Source organism: Pyrus communis, chromosome 1, assembly GCF_041283825.1.
Source record: "Pyrus communis isolate YQ-2024b chromosome 1, ASM4128382v1, whole genome shotgun sequence".
Classification (NCBI taxonomy): domain Eukaryota; kingdom Viridiplantae; phylum Streptophyta; class Magnoliopsida; order Rosales; family Rosaceae; genus Pyrus; species Pyrus communis.
In genome coordinates, this window is record NC_142565.1 from 9,849,111 (window position 1) to 9,869,247 (window position 20,137).

The 20,137-nt window shown below is 36.3% G+C and overlaps 3 protein-coding genes across 6 annotated transcripts; 1 reads left to right on the forward strand and 2 right to left on the reverse strand.

The window, feature by feature from the left end:
• The first annotated feature begins 823 nt into the window (after window positions 1-823).
• LOC137720113 (fiber) lies at window positions 824-2,745 on the forward strand. The gene is made up of 3 exons (XM_068459124.2): window positions 824-1,001; window positions 1,833-1,915; window positions 2,542-2,745. The coding sequence occupies exons 1-3, from the start codon at window positions 923-925 to the stop codon at window positions 2,569-2,571; spliced, it is 192 nt and encodes a 63-aa protein (XP_068315225.1). The 5' UTR covers window positions 824-922; the 3' UTR covers window positions 2,572-2,745.
• A 366-nt stretch (window positions 2,746-3,111) lies between these two features.
• Window positions 3,112-5,077, reverse strand: LOC137720112 (uncharacterized protein At4g00950). Its single transcript, XM_068459123.2, has 2 exons — window positions 4,321-5,077; window positions 3,112-3,491 (listed from the first exon to the last, which is right to left on the reverse strand). The coding sequence occupies exons 1-2, from the start codon at window positions 4,930-4,932 to the stop codon at window positions 3,414-3,416; spliced, it is 690 nt and encodes a 229-aa protein (XP_068315224.2). The 5' UTR covers window positions 4,933-5,077; the 3' UTR covers window positions 3,112-3,413.
• A 5,840-nt stretch (window positions 5,078-10,917) lies between these two features.
• Window positions 10,918-15,707, reverse strand: ARF11 (auxin response factor 11). 4 transcript variants are annotated; one of them, XM_068459552.2, is made up of 14 exons: window positions 14,953-15,707; window positions 14,583-14,698; window positions 14,359-14,454; window positions 14,206-14,262; window positions 13,734-13,886; window positions 13,541-13,625; window positions 13,270-13,360; window positions 13,006-13,170; window positions 12,799-12,912; window positions 12,638-12,710; window positions 12,403-12,550; window positions 11,700-12,310; window positions 11,419-11,606; window positions 10,918-11,327 (listed from the first exon to the last, which is right to left on the reverse strand). In XM_068459552.2, the coding sequence occupies exons 1-14, from the start codon at window positions 14,996-14,998 to the stop codon at window positions 11,183-11,185; spliced, it is 2,088 nt and encodes a 695-aa protein (XP_068315653.2). In that variant the 5' UTR covers window positions 14,999-15,707; the 3' UTR covers window positions 10,918-11,182. The 4 variants fall into 4 exon arrangements, with proteins under 4 accessions (XP_068315653.2, XP_088552713.1, XP_088552717.1 ...); XM_088696587.1 differs by having other exon boundaries at window positions 11,700-12,307; window positions 14,953-15,606; XM_088696591.1 differs by having other exon boundaries at window positions 11,700-12,307; window positions 14,597-14,698; window positions 14,953-15,583.
• Between the last annotated feature and the right edge of the window lie 4,430 nt (window positions 15,708-20,137).

Consider the following 20,137-nt stretch of genomic DNA (forward strand, 5'->3'; position numbering starts at 1 on the left):
TGAAGAGTTATTTGCCATCGATGAGAGAGAGGAATCAATGGGTGTTATTGTCACATTACAGTGTTGTGCTACTGTTAATTTATTCATGTTATAATACGTTTATCCACTTATAACGCTAAAACTTACTCAACCTTATGATTTACTCTTATTATATCACGTTGTTAATATATTAACACATCATGATCCTCAAACTCAAGAGAGAACTCACTTTGACATAAGATAGTGTTATGCATTAAAGCATCTTCAGTGGGTGGTGTTTACCCTCTTTTTTAGCTCATGAAGAAGAATATCATATTTGAGCGGATGTCTAACTGCAAAGAAGTCTTTCAATTTGAATACAACTATTTCTACAATTTGAAGGCGATATGGTTTACCGTGCGTCAAACTGTGTCAAGGAGGGGGCTAAAAATGCAAGTGGCCATTTACCACAATGGTGGAAAGATGTTGAATCCTTGCATGACGGCGTGAATTCAAACTCCGTCCTTGGGTAATCTAATATCTAATCTAACAAAACTTATCGTTTGATTAAAAAAATAGACAATGGCTAAAAATATATTTCGTGGAAAAAGTAGACACACGTCCATCTTAGCCCGAAAATGTGATTATTAATAAATATTTCCATTTTCCCCATGAGTTGAAGAGAAAATAACCTAAATATAAACTTGGGTCTCTCTATTGGAACCAAAATCAAGGAAGCAAATGGACCATAATAGTTAGGACTGGATTAATAAGAAGCCCAAGTTTGAGCCCAAAATTAAGTACCGAACCCGATTCGTTAATGACCCGTCCCTTCACCCGGGTCTTCTTGCGAAGCAGATCCGTTTCTGGTTCCTTTCATTTCCTTGCAGCTTTCTAGGTCGTAGGTCAGACGACGAAGAGGATCACTCACACGCACAAACTCGGAATTACACACACCAGAGAGATGGCAGTGATGGAGAAGCTCAGGATGTTCGTCGCTCAGGAGCCTGTCGTCGCAGCTTCTTGCCTCATCGCCGGCGTTGGTACTCTCTCTCTCCCTCTAGTTAAATTTAGGATCGAATTGATGGGATTCAAATGCCCAGAATTGGAGCACTGATTTCAATTTTTATAAATTGAGTTTTGGTTTCGTGTTCAAAGTTACCGATTTGAGGGGGTTTTCTTCTCAAATTAGATGATGGGCAGTTGCCAATGCGTTTTCTTTTGAATGTTTGAGCAATGAAGGTGTAATTTAGAGCCGTTTGATGCCAAGGAAGTCTTGGTTTCTTTCCCTTTGAAGTGTGAAGTATTGCATACTTTAAAGGAGGAATTTGCATGCATGTTTCAAGGCAAAGTTTGAATCTTTTGGCTGAATTTCGATATCTCGTGATCTCTTACAATTTACAAGTTTAAGAATTCCATGTTTTGGAGCTGTTTGTGTTTGCATTCATTTATCGGAGAAAAATTCTAGGACTTGGTTCTTGCTTGAGCTTAGTAGAGTAACCATATGCTTCCATGGCTAGAAAAGCATTGCCGGAACGGTTGGGATACTCATTTTGTTAATCGTATTGAACTGCAATATATTTTTTTAGTTTTACGTTCTCAGAAAAATAATTAGTTCTTAATGAATTAGAATTGCATTTTCCAATTGCAAAATTATCCCTATAGAAATTGTATTACGAGATGTGATCGCTCGTGAGAAACTATGTTCCATTTTGCTATATTAGATTCGGGCCAAATTTGGCTCCTAATGTTTTCAAGTTAATAAATCAAGCATTCTAAGAATCATCTAGTCAGTATCTGTTAAGGTTTCAAGGGCATTCCTGTCGGGGTTATTTTCATCTTCAACTGACTTGTTATTGTGGATTGAATTTCAGGACTCTTCCTTCCCGCTGTAGTAAGGCCAATTCTAGATTCCTTTGAAGCTTCTAAGCAAGTCCCCCAGCCTGCTTTAAGTGATGTGAGTGTTAAATCACATGTTAATTTGAACTTTCATTCGTACCACCTAATAATGCACTTTACACCATTGGAGTACTTGGTATGTTGTTTTGCTCGTAGTGAAATGTTCACGGCCGATTCATGATTTTCCAGATTAGAACATAATTTAACTTGGATAAAGTGACTGCTCAAAAGATCTAGCATTGATACTATGATGGTGTTCAACTTAGATCTTATCACTACTGAGGTGCTTTAAGGAACCTATCCAACACGGTGTACTTCATCTTATAGTTAGAATGGTGGTCTTCATGGAATGCTTATGGACCCTCACAACTTGCTTTCTCTCCCTTTAAATAGGTCTACATGGTTTGGTGCCCTTACACTGCAATGAGCATGTAACTTGGAAAGGATAGGAAAACAAGAACATAGAATAATCGGATCCTCTCAACTTTCCCTGTCCCTTACATACATTGACATGATTTGATTATGTGCTTTTACACGTCCACGAGTTGTGAACAATTTTTTCTTAAAAAAAAAAAAAAAAAAAAAATGTTACAAATGATTTGATACCCCCACAACATTTTGACATGTTCTAACTTGTTTGTTTACTATCACTCCTTTTCTGAATTGCCCGGGTATTTTTTGCAGGTGGTTGCAGGTATGACAGGTAAAAAATAGCGGTGATATGATTTATCGGTACAGGCAACAAAATTCGAACGATTTCCCTGTGTCATTTTTCCATTTTCTTGAGCATTGAAATAAGCATGACAAACTTGTATGGAGACAGTGATGCTGCATGTTGAATATTATCCTTTTTGTTACAAGCAGATGATTGGTTTCCTGTCGCGTTAACTTTAACTAGCCGAAGCTTAATTTGAAGCCTAATCAATGCAGTTCTTGTTAGATTGAAGCCTAATTTGAAGCTTAATGAATGCATGTTGGACACAAGTGTCTGCTGCTGTTTTATTCTTCATATGAATTCAAATTTCTTTCCATCGTCTTGTATAAACTTTCGTTTGTCCCGATAAACATAATTTACAGGTTTGAATGCGTTTCTGATCCCCATGTTTTGCTCGGGTTTTCTATTTGGCCAATTTGGTCACTGAGTTCTAATCTGTTAAGTATTTGGGTCATTTCCGTCTCATTTCGGTGTTAATGCACAGACACGGAGGCTCACACGACAGCGATTAACATCAAATTAGGCAAAATGTACTGAAATTGTTGACAGGATAAAGCACATCAAATTAGGGCTAAATTTTACGCAAACACATTACAAATTCATTTTACACTTTACATGTCCCTATGGGGACTGACCCTAAGCCCTAACCCATAACAAAGTCCCCCACAATTCGGGACCATCCCGGTTTTCAGCACCGCCGGCGGCGGTGTTTCTGAAGTCTTTAGCTTGAGTATGGAGAAGAAAAGGTCATTTTCCATTGACATATAATATTACAGGACTAGAGAAGTTGACAGTAAACTGATTTGGATGCACTCCACAGGTACACAGAGACAAGCCTAAATCATATAACAAACCCATCTTTCTTGAATTTTCTATTCTTCCATGGAACTGCCTGCTTCAAGCTCTGTTTGACTGTCGCCTGCAAACATGGAAGTAAGTTTTACTTCAATTACAAATAACTTCAATGTTCCCAAACGAAAATCTAAATGTCTGGTTGGAACTGCTTTTAGAATGCTTGAAAACGCTTGCACATGTCGGAAAAAGATTAGAAATGACAATTGCAAAGATTGAATAAGCATTTGAAAATGCTTCTCCAAAAAGCAATTCCAAATGCTTCTAGCTAAAATGCTTATAATCAAAAGTGCTTCTTCCAAAAGCATCTTAAAATGGGCCATAACGACTTTTCCTTAAGTCGTTACACTCGTGGCCTTGGCCAAACCAGCAACATAACATGTTCTCACACTCCCATTCCATTCCTCTGCCTACCCTACAAACCCCAATCTATCTTGTCCTACTTAGAGACCTGCTTAGTTGGGTACATATAGTGTGGCATTATGGCATGCTATATACCAGATGAATATGGCATGCACCGGATGAATAGAGGGTTGGATACGCGGCCAAGATTCTAACGACCAGAGATCCCGGTGTGTATGTGCATACTAAAAGAACCCCTTTCTTTCTCTAGCAAAGACCTTAGATCAATTCGCCTGCAGAAGAGGGGAACCTGTCACACCCTTCCAATGCTTTGGACCAGTTTCTCAATGACATTAAAACCATCTAGAGTTCATACTTTCTCGGTCAAATTTTATACAAGCGCTACTAAAGAAAGGTGGAATGGAATTCAGGACATCAGGTGCAAGGGTGAATGCGCCGACAAAATTTTAATGATATGTGAACGTGCCATAATATATAAAAATCCATTTAAAATTAAAAACCAAAAGATGAGATAAATGAAAGAAATTATTTACCCAGAAGTGAGGTTTGGCATGAGAGAGACTAGAAAAGCTCCCAACCCTTGTAATCCTTGGCACCTTCTTCTTCACCTTCATCCTCCCACTCTCTCCTCCCACACTGCCACCACCGTCAATCTCTCCGTCCACAGAAGATGGAAAGACATAACTAGCCCCACCAACGTCTCTTTTTCCCTTCAACACCCTCCTCCCCCATGAGTCAAACCACCCTCTCTCCTTCCCTTTCCTGCTCAGAACCAGAGCACCAAGCCCCCCTCCTCGCTCGGGGCTAAAACCGCCATAACACTCCATCCTGAATGAGGAAGACTGAAACTTTGGCCTGCCGACATAAGGACCCTCCAACACTGTGGTGGGAGAAAGCTGTTTGGCTTCCAAAAGCAGCCTCGGAGGGAGCTCTAAGCACTTTTGGGAAAAGTCAGTGGGGTTTTGAAGGGTGGCCAGGGCAGTGCAGGGCCTTGGCTTCCCGGGCTGTTCTTCCCAGCGGAATGGAACAGAGACTGAGGTGGGGTGGGGTGGGGTTAGGGTCCCTGATGGCTCGTGGGAGTGAAATGGTGGGGCAGAAAATAAGGGCAGCTGTGGTGGCTCTGCCTCATCAGATCCCAGCCCCATTGCTGTAAGAGTTTTTTGAGTGTGAAAAGGGAGGAGACAAAGGAGGAGGAGAAAGAGAGAAAGGAAAGTCCCCAGAGGAAAATAAAAGGCAAAAGTCACTTATATCTTTTAATTGAGGGTTGCTATGTTTGCTAAGCTCGTATTATTGCTGCTTGACAGGAAATCCCCACAGATGGTTATTGAACCCACTTTTTGTTTTTAATTAGAATTACTGTTGGGGATAAAAAAATGTTGGGATCAATCGCGTGTAACGTGTGGGTTGATTTTAATCGTTTATGTTTATTGGACTGACAAAGTGGAAATGATTGTATCAATTTGTGACTGTTCCTAACCATTATGCTAATTGAATTCACAAAGTAAGAAAGGCCATATCAGTTTCGCACGTGTTCTCAACTAATCCTAAGCATTCATGCTACATTGCTAATTGAGCTCACAAAGCAAGATCGGGCAAAATTAGTCTTACACGGAGCGATTGTTTTAGCAATTTCTGTTGGATAATACTAAAAGCAAAGCAGGATTCCGTTCAATGTGTGTTTGCGACTAATCATAGTATTCCTCTTGAATATTAAAAGCAAAGCATAAACGATGAAGATCAATCCTGCACACTTACGCTATTGATCTTAACATTTCTCATGATAATAATACAAAGACATCCACTTTATCCTATCTCCTCTATAATTGGGAACACCATAACAAGCAATTTGACAATGACTTTTACCACCATAAAAATAAAAAATTGACAATGGCTTCACTGTTCATTGGGATAGAGATCCACTCCGGATCTTACTATCCAGAGTCGAAGGATCAGGCAATACAGACCGTTCAAATTGAATCTGACTATCCCCATTAACTCATGTTACTGGCCCACTTTATACAAATCAAGTGCTTCAATTTTTCTTTCACACAAACCAAGAGCCCCGGATTTCCCATCCTTAAGCTCGGGGGCACTAAGGTCGGAAGAGGATCACAGAGGTAGTCCAGTGTACTATGCCAATCAAATGGGGCTTCTTGCAAAAAGCATAGGAAGTTAGATATTCTGTACCAATTTCAAAGCCCCAAGGTAGCATTTGGTGCACAGGAGTATACCAGATTGGAACTGGAGTCATGAAAGCATAGGATGCCAACCTGTGATGGAGAATAAAACCCTTTTCGGAAGTCCTACTGAGCCTTTCTTTGGACTTTAGCAACTTACTTGGTCAATCAAAGTTGCAACCAAAAGTCATCTTCTCTGTGCCACTAAACCCTAAAAACCTTCCCACTCTCTCAAGGCAACTGCATATAGTCTTGTAAGTCTAAAGCTTCGAAGCATGAGAAAACACATTCAACCAATATAGTGCTAAAGAGTTGGATTTTGAAGGGTTGGCACTAAGAAGAAGATACCAGCTGGCTTTCGAAGGCCTAACAAAGCCTGCCTCCACATTGACCATACATGTAAAATAGACCGATAGAGACATACTATTGATTGCACCCAAAAAAAAATTTGTTATTGAGGAAACTCTTATGTACAAATTCACATTTAATGAGAATGTTATTTGTCTCTAGATTGCCGAGTTCTTGATTAGGGTACTGATTAATCACAGTCCATTGACTTGCCTTGTCATTGACTAAGGATTAGTAGTAAAGATGCACCTAAGAATCCAAGCCTCGTATAATAGGAACTTTTTTTATCAACTCTAATGAAATGAAAGTCAATAATACTATACGAAATCTTAGTTGATTTGGGAGCAATCATGGGCATTGTGTGACATAGTGCAAGAAGTAATGTTTACGTATAACCTCAACTCATTCATTGATTTTTCAACGTCAGTCGCTTTAGACCTCCATTTAGTTTCACTCAAGCTTCATCCAGGTCATAAATACTTGGATAGACCATTAATAAATGGGTAATTGCTCAAACAATTATCAATGACATTTTAATTAGGGTAGTGGTATTAGGAGTAATTGTGTGGCTAACCATCAGTATCGTTGATGGCGTGGTAGAGTTGCTACTTGTCAATTGTCATCCAGGATCAAAAGTCAAGGGGAAAAGCAGAAAGCAAGTCATTTTCATAATCAAAGGATTAGCTTTGCTCAAAAGCAGATTTGTGATATCATAAAAGGGAGATCAAAGTCCTTGTTTTATCTCTCCTATGACTATATAGTATAGGATTTGGATCCTCACGGGATCCCCTGGGGATCTAAATAATCAACGCACGTGGACCGTTGATCAAAAATAGTGCGGCTACAATTAAATACTTTTTATATTTTTAAAAGTAAAGTAATCTCGTTTTGCGTGAAAAATATAAAAAGATAAAATTGCGACCACACGATTTTTTATCAACAGTCCACGTACGTTGATCTCTAGAATTCCCACGAAGGGAATCCGGCGAGGATCCAAATCCATATAGTATAGGCCTAATTGCAATCCATTAACTTCAATAATACTTATTTCCCTACGCACATGGGAAGCATGTAACGAGGATGTACACTGAGTTTCTCATTGTGTCCACGTTACAGCTAAATAGCAAAACGTCATGATTGTGAAATGCTCGTAAAAGTCTTAATTAGGTTAAGTGAAAGTAATTGAAATATATTGTATCATAAATCCCGATCCATAAATTAGATTAGTATAATCGATGTTGATATAATTTGCTACTTTGTCTTGTTTGGCAAAAATGCTAAAAACTCGCTAAACCCCTAATCATAGCGAAACTCCAGTAAGTAAGAAACTAAGGGTGATAATGATTGAAGTGTAATTATGTAAAGAGTAGAAAGCAAAAAAATTGAAAAACGCATGAAACAAAAACGTTTTTTTTTTCAAGGCTTATTAATTGATTTATTTTCTGAAACTATCATTTAACCTCAGTTTACCCTTTGAAATTAGTTTTGTCTCACTTTGCCACATGAAATTGTCATTTTCGCCTTATTTAGTTTCAGTTCACCCCATTTTCGTCCATTCCGTCAAATAAACATTAAATTAAAGGGTAGTATGAACATTTTATTTTTGTCACAACTCTTTGCCTCCAACTTGTTTGCTAAACAATTCCAATTCCATTTTTTATAACTCTGATTCATACCTCATATGTCTTTCTTGCAGATTGGTGTGGAGCTGTAATTGCAACTGTTGGCAAAAGCAAATAGTGGGTCGTGTGTTTAAAAGCAAATAATGAGTTGTCCTTCAAAATCTAATTTAAGCCACTCATTGAATCCAACTACTGCATATACAGCTAAGCATCAATCCGCAAGGAGACATAAGGGGGTTTGCACTAGAGTTATCGAAAATTGAATTGTGATTGGTTTAGCATGCAAGTTGGAGGTAAAGATTTATGTCAAAAATAAAATGTCCATACTATCTTTTAATTTAACATTTATTTGATGGAATTGACGAAAATGAGGTGAACTGAGACTAAATGAGACGAAAATGGCAATTTATGAGATGAAGTGAGACAAAAACAGTTTCAGAAAATAAAGTGAAGCTCAACGATAGTTTCAAGGGGAAATCAATCGTTAAGCATTTTGTCTGGGAGAGAGTTTGGTGGTGGAAACAAACAACCCTCCCATACCCATTAATCGTTTAAGGGCTTCTTAGCTTTGGGCTGTAACTATTAAAAATGTTCATTTCTGCTTAGTAACATACAAAACCCATAAATTCATGGGCTTATTCTTTTGAGTTAGGCCGACCCTTTTAAGACTAAGATGACGAGCATTTTAATTGCGGAGGTAGCAGATGCGAGTTACCTTTGGTGGTTAAGCTACTAGGTCAGGCTCTTGTATCTAAATTCGAATATTCTGTTCTAAAATTGAACATCGTTATTATTTAATATTACGATTTAGTAATATTTTTTTTACTTGAAGTGGGAGGTTTTTAGCAGGTTCAATCCCCACCTATCTCCCTCCCCTCTAACATTTAACAATGTAATATACTAACGCAATCATTTGTTCTAGAAAAAAAAAAGAAGGGATCTTAAGTTCAAATCTCATGAATAACAAGTTCAAAATCTAATTATTATGGCATATGACTAATGTATGATTAACGCAAATCTCTGAACTTTAGTGTAAATGCATCTCTGTATAAAAAATATATATACAGAATGTCGTCGTATAAAAAACATAAGAGATAAAAGAAAACTTCTCTTTGTAAACATGGTAAAAGTGAGCATAGATCTGGTAAACACTAGAAGCCATTCACCTCACTAATGGATGAATTTTGACATCATAGGTGGTTGACCAACTATAGTATTTTATGTTTTTATAAGACTATATTTTAAATAACTTTAACTTGCAGGTGAGGATTATTCGAATTTAGATTAAGAGGCCACAAATTGTTTTAATTAATTGACTTAACATATTTTATTATTAGTTATATTTCACTTATCCCAACATATAACTCTTTATTGCAGTGGCGGAAAGTAATAATGTTTATGTACTTTGATACGAGTTTGATCCTCACAAATCCTCCTCTCCTAACATTTAACAAATTAACTCGCTAAACGATATCGTTTGTAAACATACACACACACATGATTTGTAGGAGAATCTAGTAGACATAGACATTGGGCAAAGAAGGAATTAAACAAAGGGAATAGGTCAGACTAATTATATATATTACATTTATTGGACTTTCATACGTACTCTTTTGTGAAACTGCCTTGAATAATATTGTAACAAAATTTTGTATGTTATGTGAAGACAATTGAATCTGCCTTTCATTTATATTTTTAAAACATAATATAAACAAATTTGGAGCTATCACGCAATCTTCCCCAACTCCATTTCCCCTAAAATAAGGCATATACAATATACTCTTTTATTTATAATAAACAAACAATTAACTTTGATTTTTTGAAAATTGCTGATCTCCGTCAACATCAAGCATTCAAATAAGAATCCATATGACCAATTAATGTTTTAATTAACAGTTTGACGATATAACACGTTAATAAAAGAACATTTCCAACTTATGTGTAGCATGTATAGCAAAAACACGTAAATTTTTTATAGAAACAAGCTTTGGAAGAACCAAAAGAACAAATATTATTTTGTTTGATTCAACAAAGCAACAAATATTATGATATTAAATGTCCCTCACTATGCCATGTTACATGAAAAATGTTGAACAAGTTTTGCGCTTATTAGTATTTTGCATAAGGATAGTCAGCCGTCAAGGGGTGCGGATTCAATTTTAAGGCCACTAATCTAAGTCTATTAACAATTTGAATCCACACCCATCGACAGCTAACAACTAATGTAAAGTTTAAAACCACCAATATAAGTAGTGGACAAAAGGGTGTCTTCTAGCCTTCTTGAAATATGTGGAAGTTTAAACTAATGTTTGGTGCACTTTTACCTTGCTTTTTCCTATATATGTTATCATTTTTAATTCTTAAGATCATTTTTCCTTGGAGGAGTTGTTTGAGTTTGAGCTTAAGTTGGAAATGTCTGCAACTGAAAGCAATGAGAAAATGCATGGAAAACCCACTTCTTTTTCCTTTCAATACAAGTGATAGACAGAGAGGGAAGAATTGAACTCGAGAACTCAAGCGTAAGAGTGAATGTTGTTAATCAAACTTTTAGTATCTTTATTTCTTAGTGAAAAGAGAGTTGGTGAAGGAAATTTTCATAGACAAAATAATGATGCTAATCCCCTCATATCTTCTATGTCCTTGTCAAATGGATTTTACACATTTTGATGCTTCTTTTTCCACCCTTTCTCCACATCCACTTTCCTCTCTATCTTCATGAAAACACCACCTGCCTCCACATTTCAGACATCTTAGACCAAAAGTTGCTGCCTCCCCCACTTGCTCCTCACATCACACCTTGCCATAGCCTTTTCTTTCTTTCTTTTTTTCCTTTTTCCAACACCTTTTTTACTCGTTACGTTAATGTTCAACTGCACTGTAAAATTAAAGCGCTTGACAATGCATGACTGGCTTAAAAACCATCTTCTTCAGTAGGTAAGTTTCTCCCAAAGGACTTTCCACACAATAAAACCAAAGGACTAAATTGAAAACCAAATGGCAAACATACATATATAAAACCAAATGGCAAACATACATATTATGTATTTTTACAGGCCGACTCATCCTAACCCACACCAAGTATTGACAGATTTCCATTTTCTAGTCCTGATTAAGAGTAGTTGCTTTGCTAACCCAGCACCAAAACAAAACCCCTAAATCCCACCTAGCCCCCTTCTGTTTTCCTACAGCATGCTCTAAAAATATGAGTAAAACTACCACCACCACAAAAAGCAAAAAGGGAATTTGAACTAATCATGTTCTGATCTACGCTCAGAATCCATGCTTACTGTCCCTTCACAATCTAAAGATGAACTCTGAAGCTTGAATCTGTTCATCTTCTGCACCTCGTCGCTTGAATATATAAATATCTTCTTCACCAGCTTACAGAAGTCTCTGCATTTGGAAAAAGTTTAATGTAGTTAGAACCCAGTTCATTTTGCAATGAAATGAAATAGTGCAGTAGACCGAATCTTAGGTTACTAACGGCCATTGATCATCGCCCATAAGCATCATGTCATTTTCATCATCCGTGAAAACAACTGCCCATTTGTTCTGTGGACGAAGCTCTCCTTTGATCTCAAACATTTTCTCTAGCTCATCAATTAGATGATCGTAGCCTTTCAATGCAGTCAAGTCCACAGCACGACCAACAGCAACCCCTTGCATTTGCACCTTCTCAGTAGACAAAACAAATAGCTCGTCAGGAACAACTTCTTTTAACTAGTGGTGTGATAAAAACGGAACCAGCAATAGTCCACATTTTACCTTAGTGCGAGTTCTCGTTGAAAGGGTCGATCCTTGCTTGCCCTGTGTTTCTTTTGGTGATGCCTCCAAGATGACTTGTTTCTGCTCTTTTGACAGCTTCAAAACATCCAGAATCTGATCAGATTCAAATGCATCAGCTGGAATAGGTCCTTTGGCACCAGACGGCATTGTTTTAAACACTGGCTCTATCTCTTGAGGACAAGTTGTTTTAGTGTTGTTTGTCAAATTGCAACCAAACAACCTAAAACCTGAAGTGCCAGATTTTTTCCCTTTTTCCACCTGGTCATGCATCGGGACATTATTTGGCTTTGAGGTAATTGGGGACGCAAAGCTAGAGAGCACAGACCCCATAGTTACATTCTTGTTGCTTTCCTTTGAGTCTGGGAAAAGGCTCAAAGAAACATTCACGTTCGGGGAAGAAGGCCAGATGCCATCTGAGCATACCCTTGAACTAGAGTAACTGCTGCTATTGCTTTCTTTCTGCCTCATAGACCAGACAATCTGACTACTAGAGCTTTGGACTTCCGGAACACCACCTAATTGGTTTAACTCTGCGGTCTGGGGTGAGTTATGATACCAAAAAGCTGAAGCAGCTGAATTGGTGGTAACTTCTACAGTCCAATTTATCCAAACAAGAGAAGACATTCAGAACTTAGATTTTTTTTTTAATAAGTAAATAATCCAGTGCGGTTATTTTTCATACCAGATGAAGCAATTTCTACAGGCCGAGACCTTTTACTCTTTACCACTGGTTGAGCAAGATTTAAAGGAGCAGAAGCTACAAAAAGTTCTATATCCCAAGGAGAAACCCTCTCTGGCCTTTGAACTGCAGCATGTTCATCCCATTGAACCTGCAAGAAATACAGTCAAAGATAAGTACATGAACAGGAGCAAATAAATCAGCATTTGATCTGTTACTTGTTAGCATCTATCTTAACCTTCAATGATCGCCATTTAGACTCCGACCACTGAGGAGATAAATCCCCAACCTCAACTATTGTGCCTGTGAACCTGAGCAATTAAAATATGTAGAAATTTACAATCTAGTTGAGTGTTAAGAAAACAATAATGACCAAAATCCATTACAGACGCAGAGAACCTTCTTTCAGGAGATTCTTCTCCCTCAAATCGCATCCTGAATCGCATCCCAAGCGAGAATTTATTGTTAATGGCCTCCAGATATTTGTTTAAGCAAACAATGAACTGGCTAGTCCTGAGAGAAAACGGGAAAAGGCTCCAGAATAAAAGGATTTCTAATTAATTGAAGAATCTTAAATTACAGACAAAATGAAACCATTGTCCAAACCTTGGTTTGGAATACACAACAAACAGTGTTTTGGTCATAAGAGCATGTGAAGCAGTTGCAAGCACTCCAAGATGCATGCTCGTGCTTGATATCACAGATGATGGCATCTGACTCTGTTGACGAGCTAGACGCCGAACCCCAACCCGTAATTCCCCGTTGTCACCCCTAGAAACATGTCCTTGTTAACAAAAATCCATGCTACCATGAATATGCATTCCTATTAATTGTGATCGAAGAATGATTACACCTCTCAATCGCAAATACCTCAAAAACACAAAGGCGTCACCAGCAACCAATCTTTTTGAAGTGACGAATGTACTCCATCCTGTGGTAAGTAAATGCCTCCGGGGTTGACCTAACATAAATTAGTGAGAAGTAAGCCCATCAATCATACACAAAAACAGGATAGTTTCTAGCATTCGACATGGCTAATAATATTAGTTCTTTCAATTAGTTTCTTTCAGCAGTCAAAGACAAAACCACATTCGCATTCATATTCCATCACAAACCAAGCTTTCGGTTGCAGAGAGGATACCTCTAAAGATGTGCTTAAATTTCCACTCATACCCATGAAGATCTTTGGCGATTAACTCCTGAGTTGGAGTTGCTTGGTTCATGTCCTAATGAAGTAAAAATACATGTACACGTGAAAATATGAAAAGAAAACATTGACTGACCATTAGCATTGTAAAAAAACAACAAAAATGTATGTAAACGAGAGTCAATACCAACGGAGGTAAGCACTCGGTGGCATGCTTTCGAAGGACTGAGAACCCTCCATGGGTGCTTGTATCGGAAGCCGTCAAAATCTTGCAAAACCAGTGAACCGTTGGCTTTGGAGCTTCGGGTTTGCATGGATCAGGACTTGTAGGTTCACTTTGCTGTAATAACAGCCGAAAGAAGATGAGTACAAAGAAAGCGGAGAACCTTACACACTTTTCTCAGAGTTGGAACTTAAATTTTCTTATCTAAACACCTTCAGTTATTACGAAAATTGTGCAAAAGGTTGAGAAAAATGTGAAATCTCCCCTATTCGTTTTTCAGATAATATCCCAACTGATTTATAAAGACTTTAACATTAGTGACTTTATATTCTTTTCTCCTACTTCTACGCAACCAAACAGAGGAAGATGAAACAAAACATTCAATAAGACAACCACAAAAAAAAAAAAAAAAAAAAAAAAAAAACATGTTTCTCACATCTGCTTTTGGATGCAAAGTGATTTGAGCATAAACCTCATCTGTTTCTTGTTCTGCCTGTAAGCAAAAACAAACTTCAATTTCAATGAAAACCAACAAAAACCGCTCAAAACCGTGGATTTACATGAAAAACTAGATTCCGAAACGCAATACCAGTAATCGAATATTGACCACACTACAAAGGATCTTTGAGGGAAGATTAAAGAGAGGGATTTGCTGGTTCAGTTCCTGATTTGTTGATGCTTCCAGCTACAAAAAACCAGAAAACATATAAAATAAAAAAACCCAGAAAATAAAACAAATTAAACAAAAAAGATAACAGATTTTGATCCATTGAGAAACAATTAAAACAAGAAGGATAGAAGAAAGGATTGTACTTGTTCCATATGACCTTGAGGAAAGTAGAAGACCTTATCTCCAGGCCTTGGTACATCCACCAGAGGCCCTGCACACAACTTCCATAGCTCTGTATACAGATCATCACCTCTCAAACCTATCAAACAAAATGTACACCCATAAAAATTAAGAAAAATAATAAATAAATAAACAAATATATGGGTCTAAAAAAGAAAACCCAGAAATTAAAACAGGTTAAAGGTTAAAACTTTATAGCAAGTTAGAGCCTTCGGTGACTGCATTGTTGTGTTTGCTCAGAACCCAGAAACCAAAATTGCAAAATTTATAGCATTTTGCATATCATTTCCAATTTACTCAGCTCTGCTAAACTTACGAAGCAAACAAACCCACCTGTTTCCGCACGAGAAATCGAGGATTCACACTCGAGGTGTGCCATTCAAGAGCTTAAACGAGGTCGTTCAGGGCAGCGGAGGAGCAGAGAGCAGAGGAGTTGCAGTACTGAAACAAATCAAGAAGAAGAAGAAGGAAAGCTCAAAACAGCAGGGTCTTCAATGCTGAGGCCGTAATGGGTGAAATACCATGATAACGTACACCATTTACAAACAAGAGACCCAGAAGAAGGAGAGCACAAAGGCTAAACAGACAGGACGGTTATGGAAGCGGCCATTATTGCCAGTGGCTCTGCTGCTCTCCCTCCTTTTTCTTTTATCTTTTTTTACTTTTTCTCTGTAACGACTGAATTTTAATACTCTCTCTCTCTCTCTCTCTCTCTCTCTCTCTCTCTCTCTGAGGGTGTTTCAGTTACAAACCCGCCTTTTGCTTTGGCTTCTCAGCCCAGCGAAAACAGCTCTCTCTTCTCCGAATCTCTCTCTCCCCTCTCTCGCCTCTCTCTCCTCTCTCTCTCTAGGACTCTCTCTCTTCTCTCTCTGTGAGTGTTTGTGGCTTTCTAATTCTGCTGGGTTTTGTTTAATCTGAATCGACGTTACCAAATCCCCAAAACCGCTGCTTCTTTTTACAAGTCATGTTGTTATTATACTAAATTGCAAAATGCTTAAACGCCTACAATTATTTATTTATTTTCAATTCTCTCATGTAATTGAGTGGAACTTGGGAGTGGGATCTATCTATCATATGCCCATTTGTTTATTTATTCAATTTTCTTTATAAATGAGTGGGATTTTATTGTATTATAACGCCCATTTCACTGCAAAAAAAAAAAAAAAAAATTACTTAGTTAAGTAATTAATTGTACTTGATAATATTCCATTTCCATCTCATTACAGAAAGATTTTTCAATGTGTCGGAAACACGGCTAACATAATTCAATTGGTTGAAAACTTAAAAAAAAAAATTCAAACATTTGTATTATGACACTTGATGAACTAGGCTATGTTTCCGGCTCATTGAAAAATTTCTTCCATTATGAATTGAGTACTTGATTTTTCAAGTTGTGAAATGATTTTTGCACTTTTTTTTTTTCCTCTACATACATTACTTTTAATTATTAAAACACATAAATTTTGGAAAATCGAGTGACAAAAAATTAGAAGTGAATCGAGTTGCAAAAATTATTTCTTTTTTAGGTCACATATGATGACATGTTGTTAGTGTCTTTTGTATTGATGGTTCATGGTACGCGACTAATCATCGTAATGGAAGCTTGGACCTTACAAATGTTTTTATACAACAAAAACTCAAATTGTATATTCAAAAAAGATTTCTTAAAAAAAAAGATGGACCAATACCTATCATGAAAAAATGAAAAAAATTGAAACCCTAGACCAATAATTGGACCACCCCCACTATTTGTGTGAGATACCGGGACTGCAATGTTAATTATCATAGCCGCTGTGTGGGTTGGTGACCCAACGAAAAAGAAAAGGAATAAAAGTATTCTACCCATTTGAAGTAATGTACGCATTTATAAAAGAAAACAATTTGATTCTCGTTAAATACAAATTTGAATCACATTATTGCTAATATATTGTGAGATTAAGTCCACCCCCTTCCCCTTAGTGTAGATAATATCATTTGTTCAAGAAAATAAATAAATAAATTAGAGTATCAAATAATATTAATGTGTTGCATCTTCTTCTTTGTATTACACAATGAAATAAGAATTTACCTAATCATGATTAAGGTGGAGAGTTTGGCAATGTAGCATGCCTCCTGGCCAAAAATTCAATCCACAATTTAATTAGTATATGTTATGGAAATATGGTATATTGTTAAATTTGGAATATGGTATGTTGTTTGTAAATTGGTAGCATACATTCAAGGAAAAAAATCACTATTTAATATTTCAAATTGGCAATTGTTAGTATAACTTGTCAAATTGTTTTGAAAAAAAAATCCTTAAATTTGTTCGCGAATTTCGTGCAGTACCAAATTTGTAAATGACTTTTGTGAACAGTGGATTGCCCTAGTGAATAACGCATTTCTCTTCCATCAACTGCGTTCCGAGTTTAAAAACTCTCCTTTCAAATAGTTTAGTGTAAATTCTTAATCGTTTTTAAAACAAATGAAAAATGAGCATACTCTAAAATTTAAGTAACATCTCTATTATATTCTAATTATTTAATCAAGAAAACTGAAATAATATTTTTTTTTATTTATATTACCCATTATATATGAGTGATGTTCATATTCTACATTAAATTTATATTATTGCATTTTTTGAATTCTTTAATATCAATTAATATTCTACACTAACTCTTTTTTTTTTCAGCCAAAACAATAGTGATTCATGATGGTGTTATGCACATTTTTTTTTTTATCTCTTACACACCTCCTATTAATTGATTATTTTTAATTCATTCGATCCAGCAGTTAAAAATTAAAAAATATATGTATAGCGCCACCTTAATTTATTATATAACCAATTCAACACAGTACTCAACAATCTTAATATTTTACACTAAATTAATAAAAATTTACACAAAAGGAAAAATTCGAACTTAAGTGTCGAGAATAAAACTAATTTAGCTAATTGGACGAAACCTGTGCGACCTTTTCTTCGTTAAGTAAATGAGCTAGTGCTTTTACTGTGCTAGCTAGTTTATTTGGATTCTATACCTAATGAAGAGGATCCTCCTGACCCATCATCATGGACCCTTTAAAGTTATAATAATTATAATTGTTGAATAAAAATCTAACTGTCTACGATAATGGATCTGGAGGATCCTCTCCTATGGCTCAGGAGAGGATCCAAATCCAATTCGAACCTCAACCATCTGAAAACAACGGCGGAGCAATTCATGCCTCCGTCGTCATCACCAAACGGAGTCTAACGCTATCCCGTTATACTTTGACGGCCTCCGTTACAGGTTTTGCTTCGTCGCCGTTTTTGTCGCTGTCTGCGTCGTGTCAGGCAATCATATTGGCTCGTGTAAATCCGGCAAAGAATTTCCTTTTGATTTTTTTTGTGTGTTTTTATTGATATTTTCTCGTTAGTTTTTGACCTCGTACAGCCGTTCTTATTACGTAAATTGCCACTGCATCCATTTATTTTGGTTAGTGTTTGGAACTTTCGATTCCGCGCGCCGTTGGCAACTGTAGGCCACGCTTCGCAACCATAACACAACTTCCAAGTAGCGAGTCTAGCAATTAATTGTAGCAAGGTTAAATGATTAAATGTGGATAGACGTTTTTTTTTATTTTTTTAACACCATATAATGTTAAAAAAACAAAAAAAAAATACTCTATTCCCACCTGCTTATATTCTAAAAATATTCCTAAAAATTTTAAGTGGATGAGAAACAATAACCAAACATCACATATGACATAAGCATATTCTTTTCTCTTTGTTGCCAGGAAATTTACCTTCCTTTCTTTTTCTTCTTCTTTCTTTGTTCATCTCTATCTCTTTCTTTCTCCCCTTTACATAAGGTTAAATTTGTTATTAAAATTTTCACTCAAAAGTGGATGAGAAAATAAGACTACGAGGGCAAATCAGCACTCAGGTAAATATTGCTAATAGATTATTTGTTTTAATTACAATTACAAATCTCATTTATAATACCAAAATAAAATTTTATAGCTACATATATAATATTAGAAAAATGCTAAGGAGACTCCTAAAATGGGATTCTACATAAATTCTCTACACCTCATAGTTTAACATTAATTTTCGTGCTAACATTATAAAACATATACCAAAAATATAAGGTGACAAAGAGTCCATGAAAAGTCTCACTTTTGATAAAGCATCTTTAGCATTTCTCATAATATTATGACTTGAGAGTTTCATAATTAAATGGAGAACTTACTCTCGTAAATTAATGGCAACAATTGATAATGTATTAAGTAATTCAATTCATCGTAGAAAATTAAGTGAGTCTAAATACACATCAAAACATGATCAGTGGCTAGCTAAGCAACTTACTCTTCCCTCTCGCTCAGAGCAATTAAAAAGAACCAAGCCTTTGACAGAATGCCCCCCTATTTACTTACGAACCCAACCAAGGAAAACCCTTGAAGTGAACCAAAGTTTTAAATAAAATAGCAAGTATAAGGTGCGCGTGAACGCACTTGTTACGAAGAGAGCGTTGGCCGATGCGGCTTGGCTTATGACAATATATCCTAGGGTTTATCAATAATCTATGTGACCACTCGGATCTGTTTGGTGGTCCTGCTCCCCACCGTACACGTCCTATTGCCTAACTCATTAAGCTTAGCCACGTGGTCTGGTCGTTTCCGTGCCCACGTGTCGTGCGCCAACTAGTTTTCCCTTGAGTACATTTTTTATCATCAGTATAAATATGGTGTATCTTCACGCTCCTATTTATCATCATTAAATAAGTTTGAAATTCGAGATTTACGTAATAAATAAACATAAATTTTAAAATTCAAACTCACCTAATAATAATAAATAAAATGATAAATATATATCATACTAAATGATGGTGATAAAAAATGCTTCCGTTTTTCCTCCGACGCAGGACGTTCTGCGTACGAGTCATTGGACAAATAAAAACAACCCAACAAATAATTTAGAGGAAAATACGAACTTTTTTCAAATAGAGAGGGAAAAATACTTAAAAAATGGACAACCGTCCTGTTGAGTACTCTGAGTCCTTTCAGCGTTGTTACATGTTCGATTAATAAATCTAGATTTAACGATTAAAATTTAAAAAAAAATCTAATTATGCACTTGAAGTAAATAGGAAAATTTGTCGAAATCATTAATTTACAAATTTATTGTCGATGCTTGATATATATGTTTGCCATTTTGATCAAGGGTAATTTTATTTGGACCTATATAATTTTTTTTTACATCCAACTTTAATTTTAAATGTTGTCACCCAGAAAACATATATGAGCTCAAGCATAATCAATTAAAACGGATTAGGGACGAAACAAATATGTGAGAGATACGAATTGTGAGGGTAGTTTAGGTAATAAGTTTGAGTTTAAAGAGATATTGATAGTTTAATTAAAAATAATATGAGTGTAGAGAGTAAGTGTATAAGAGGTTGTACCGGTTTAAATAAAATTTCTATTTGATTAATTCAGTAAGTTTAATCAAATGCTTATTCCTGTGAGTTTCTTAAATATATGTAAGAGGGTTTTTATT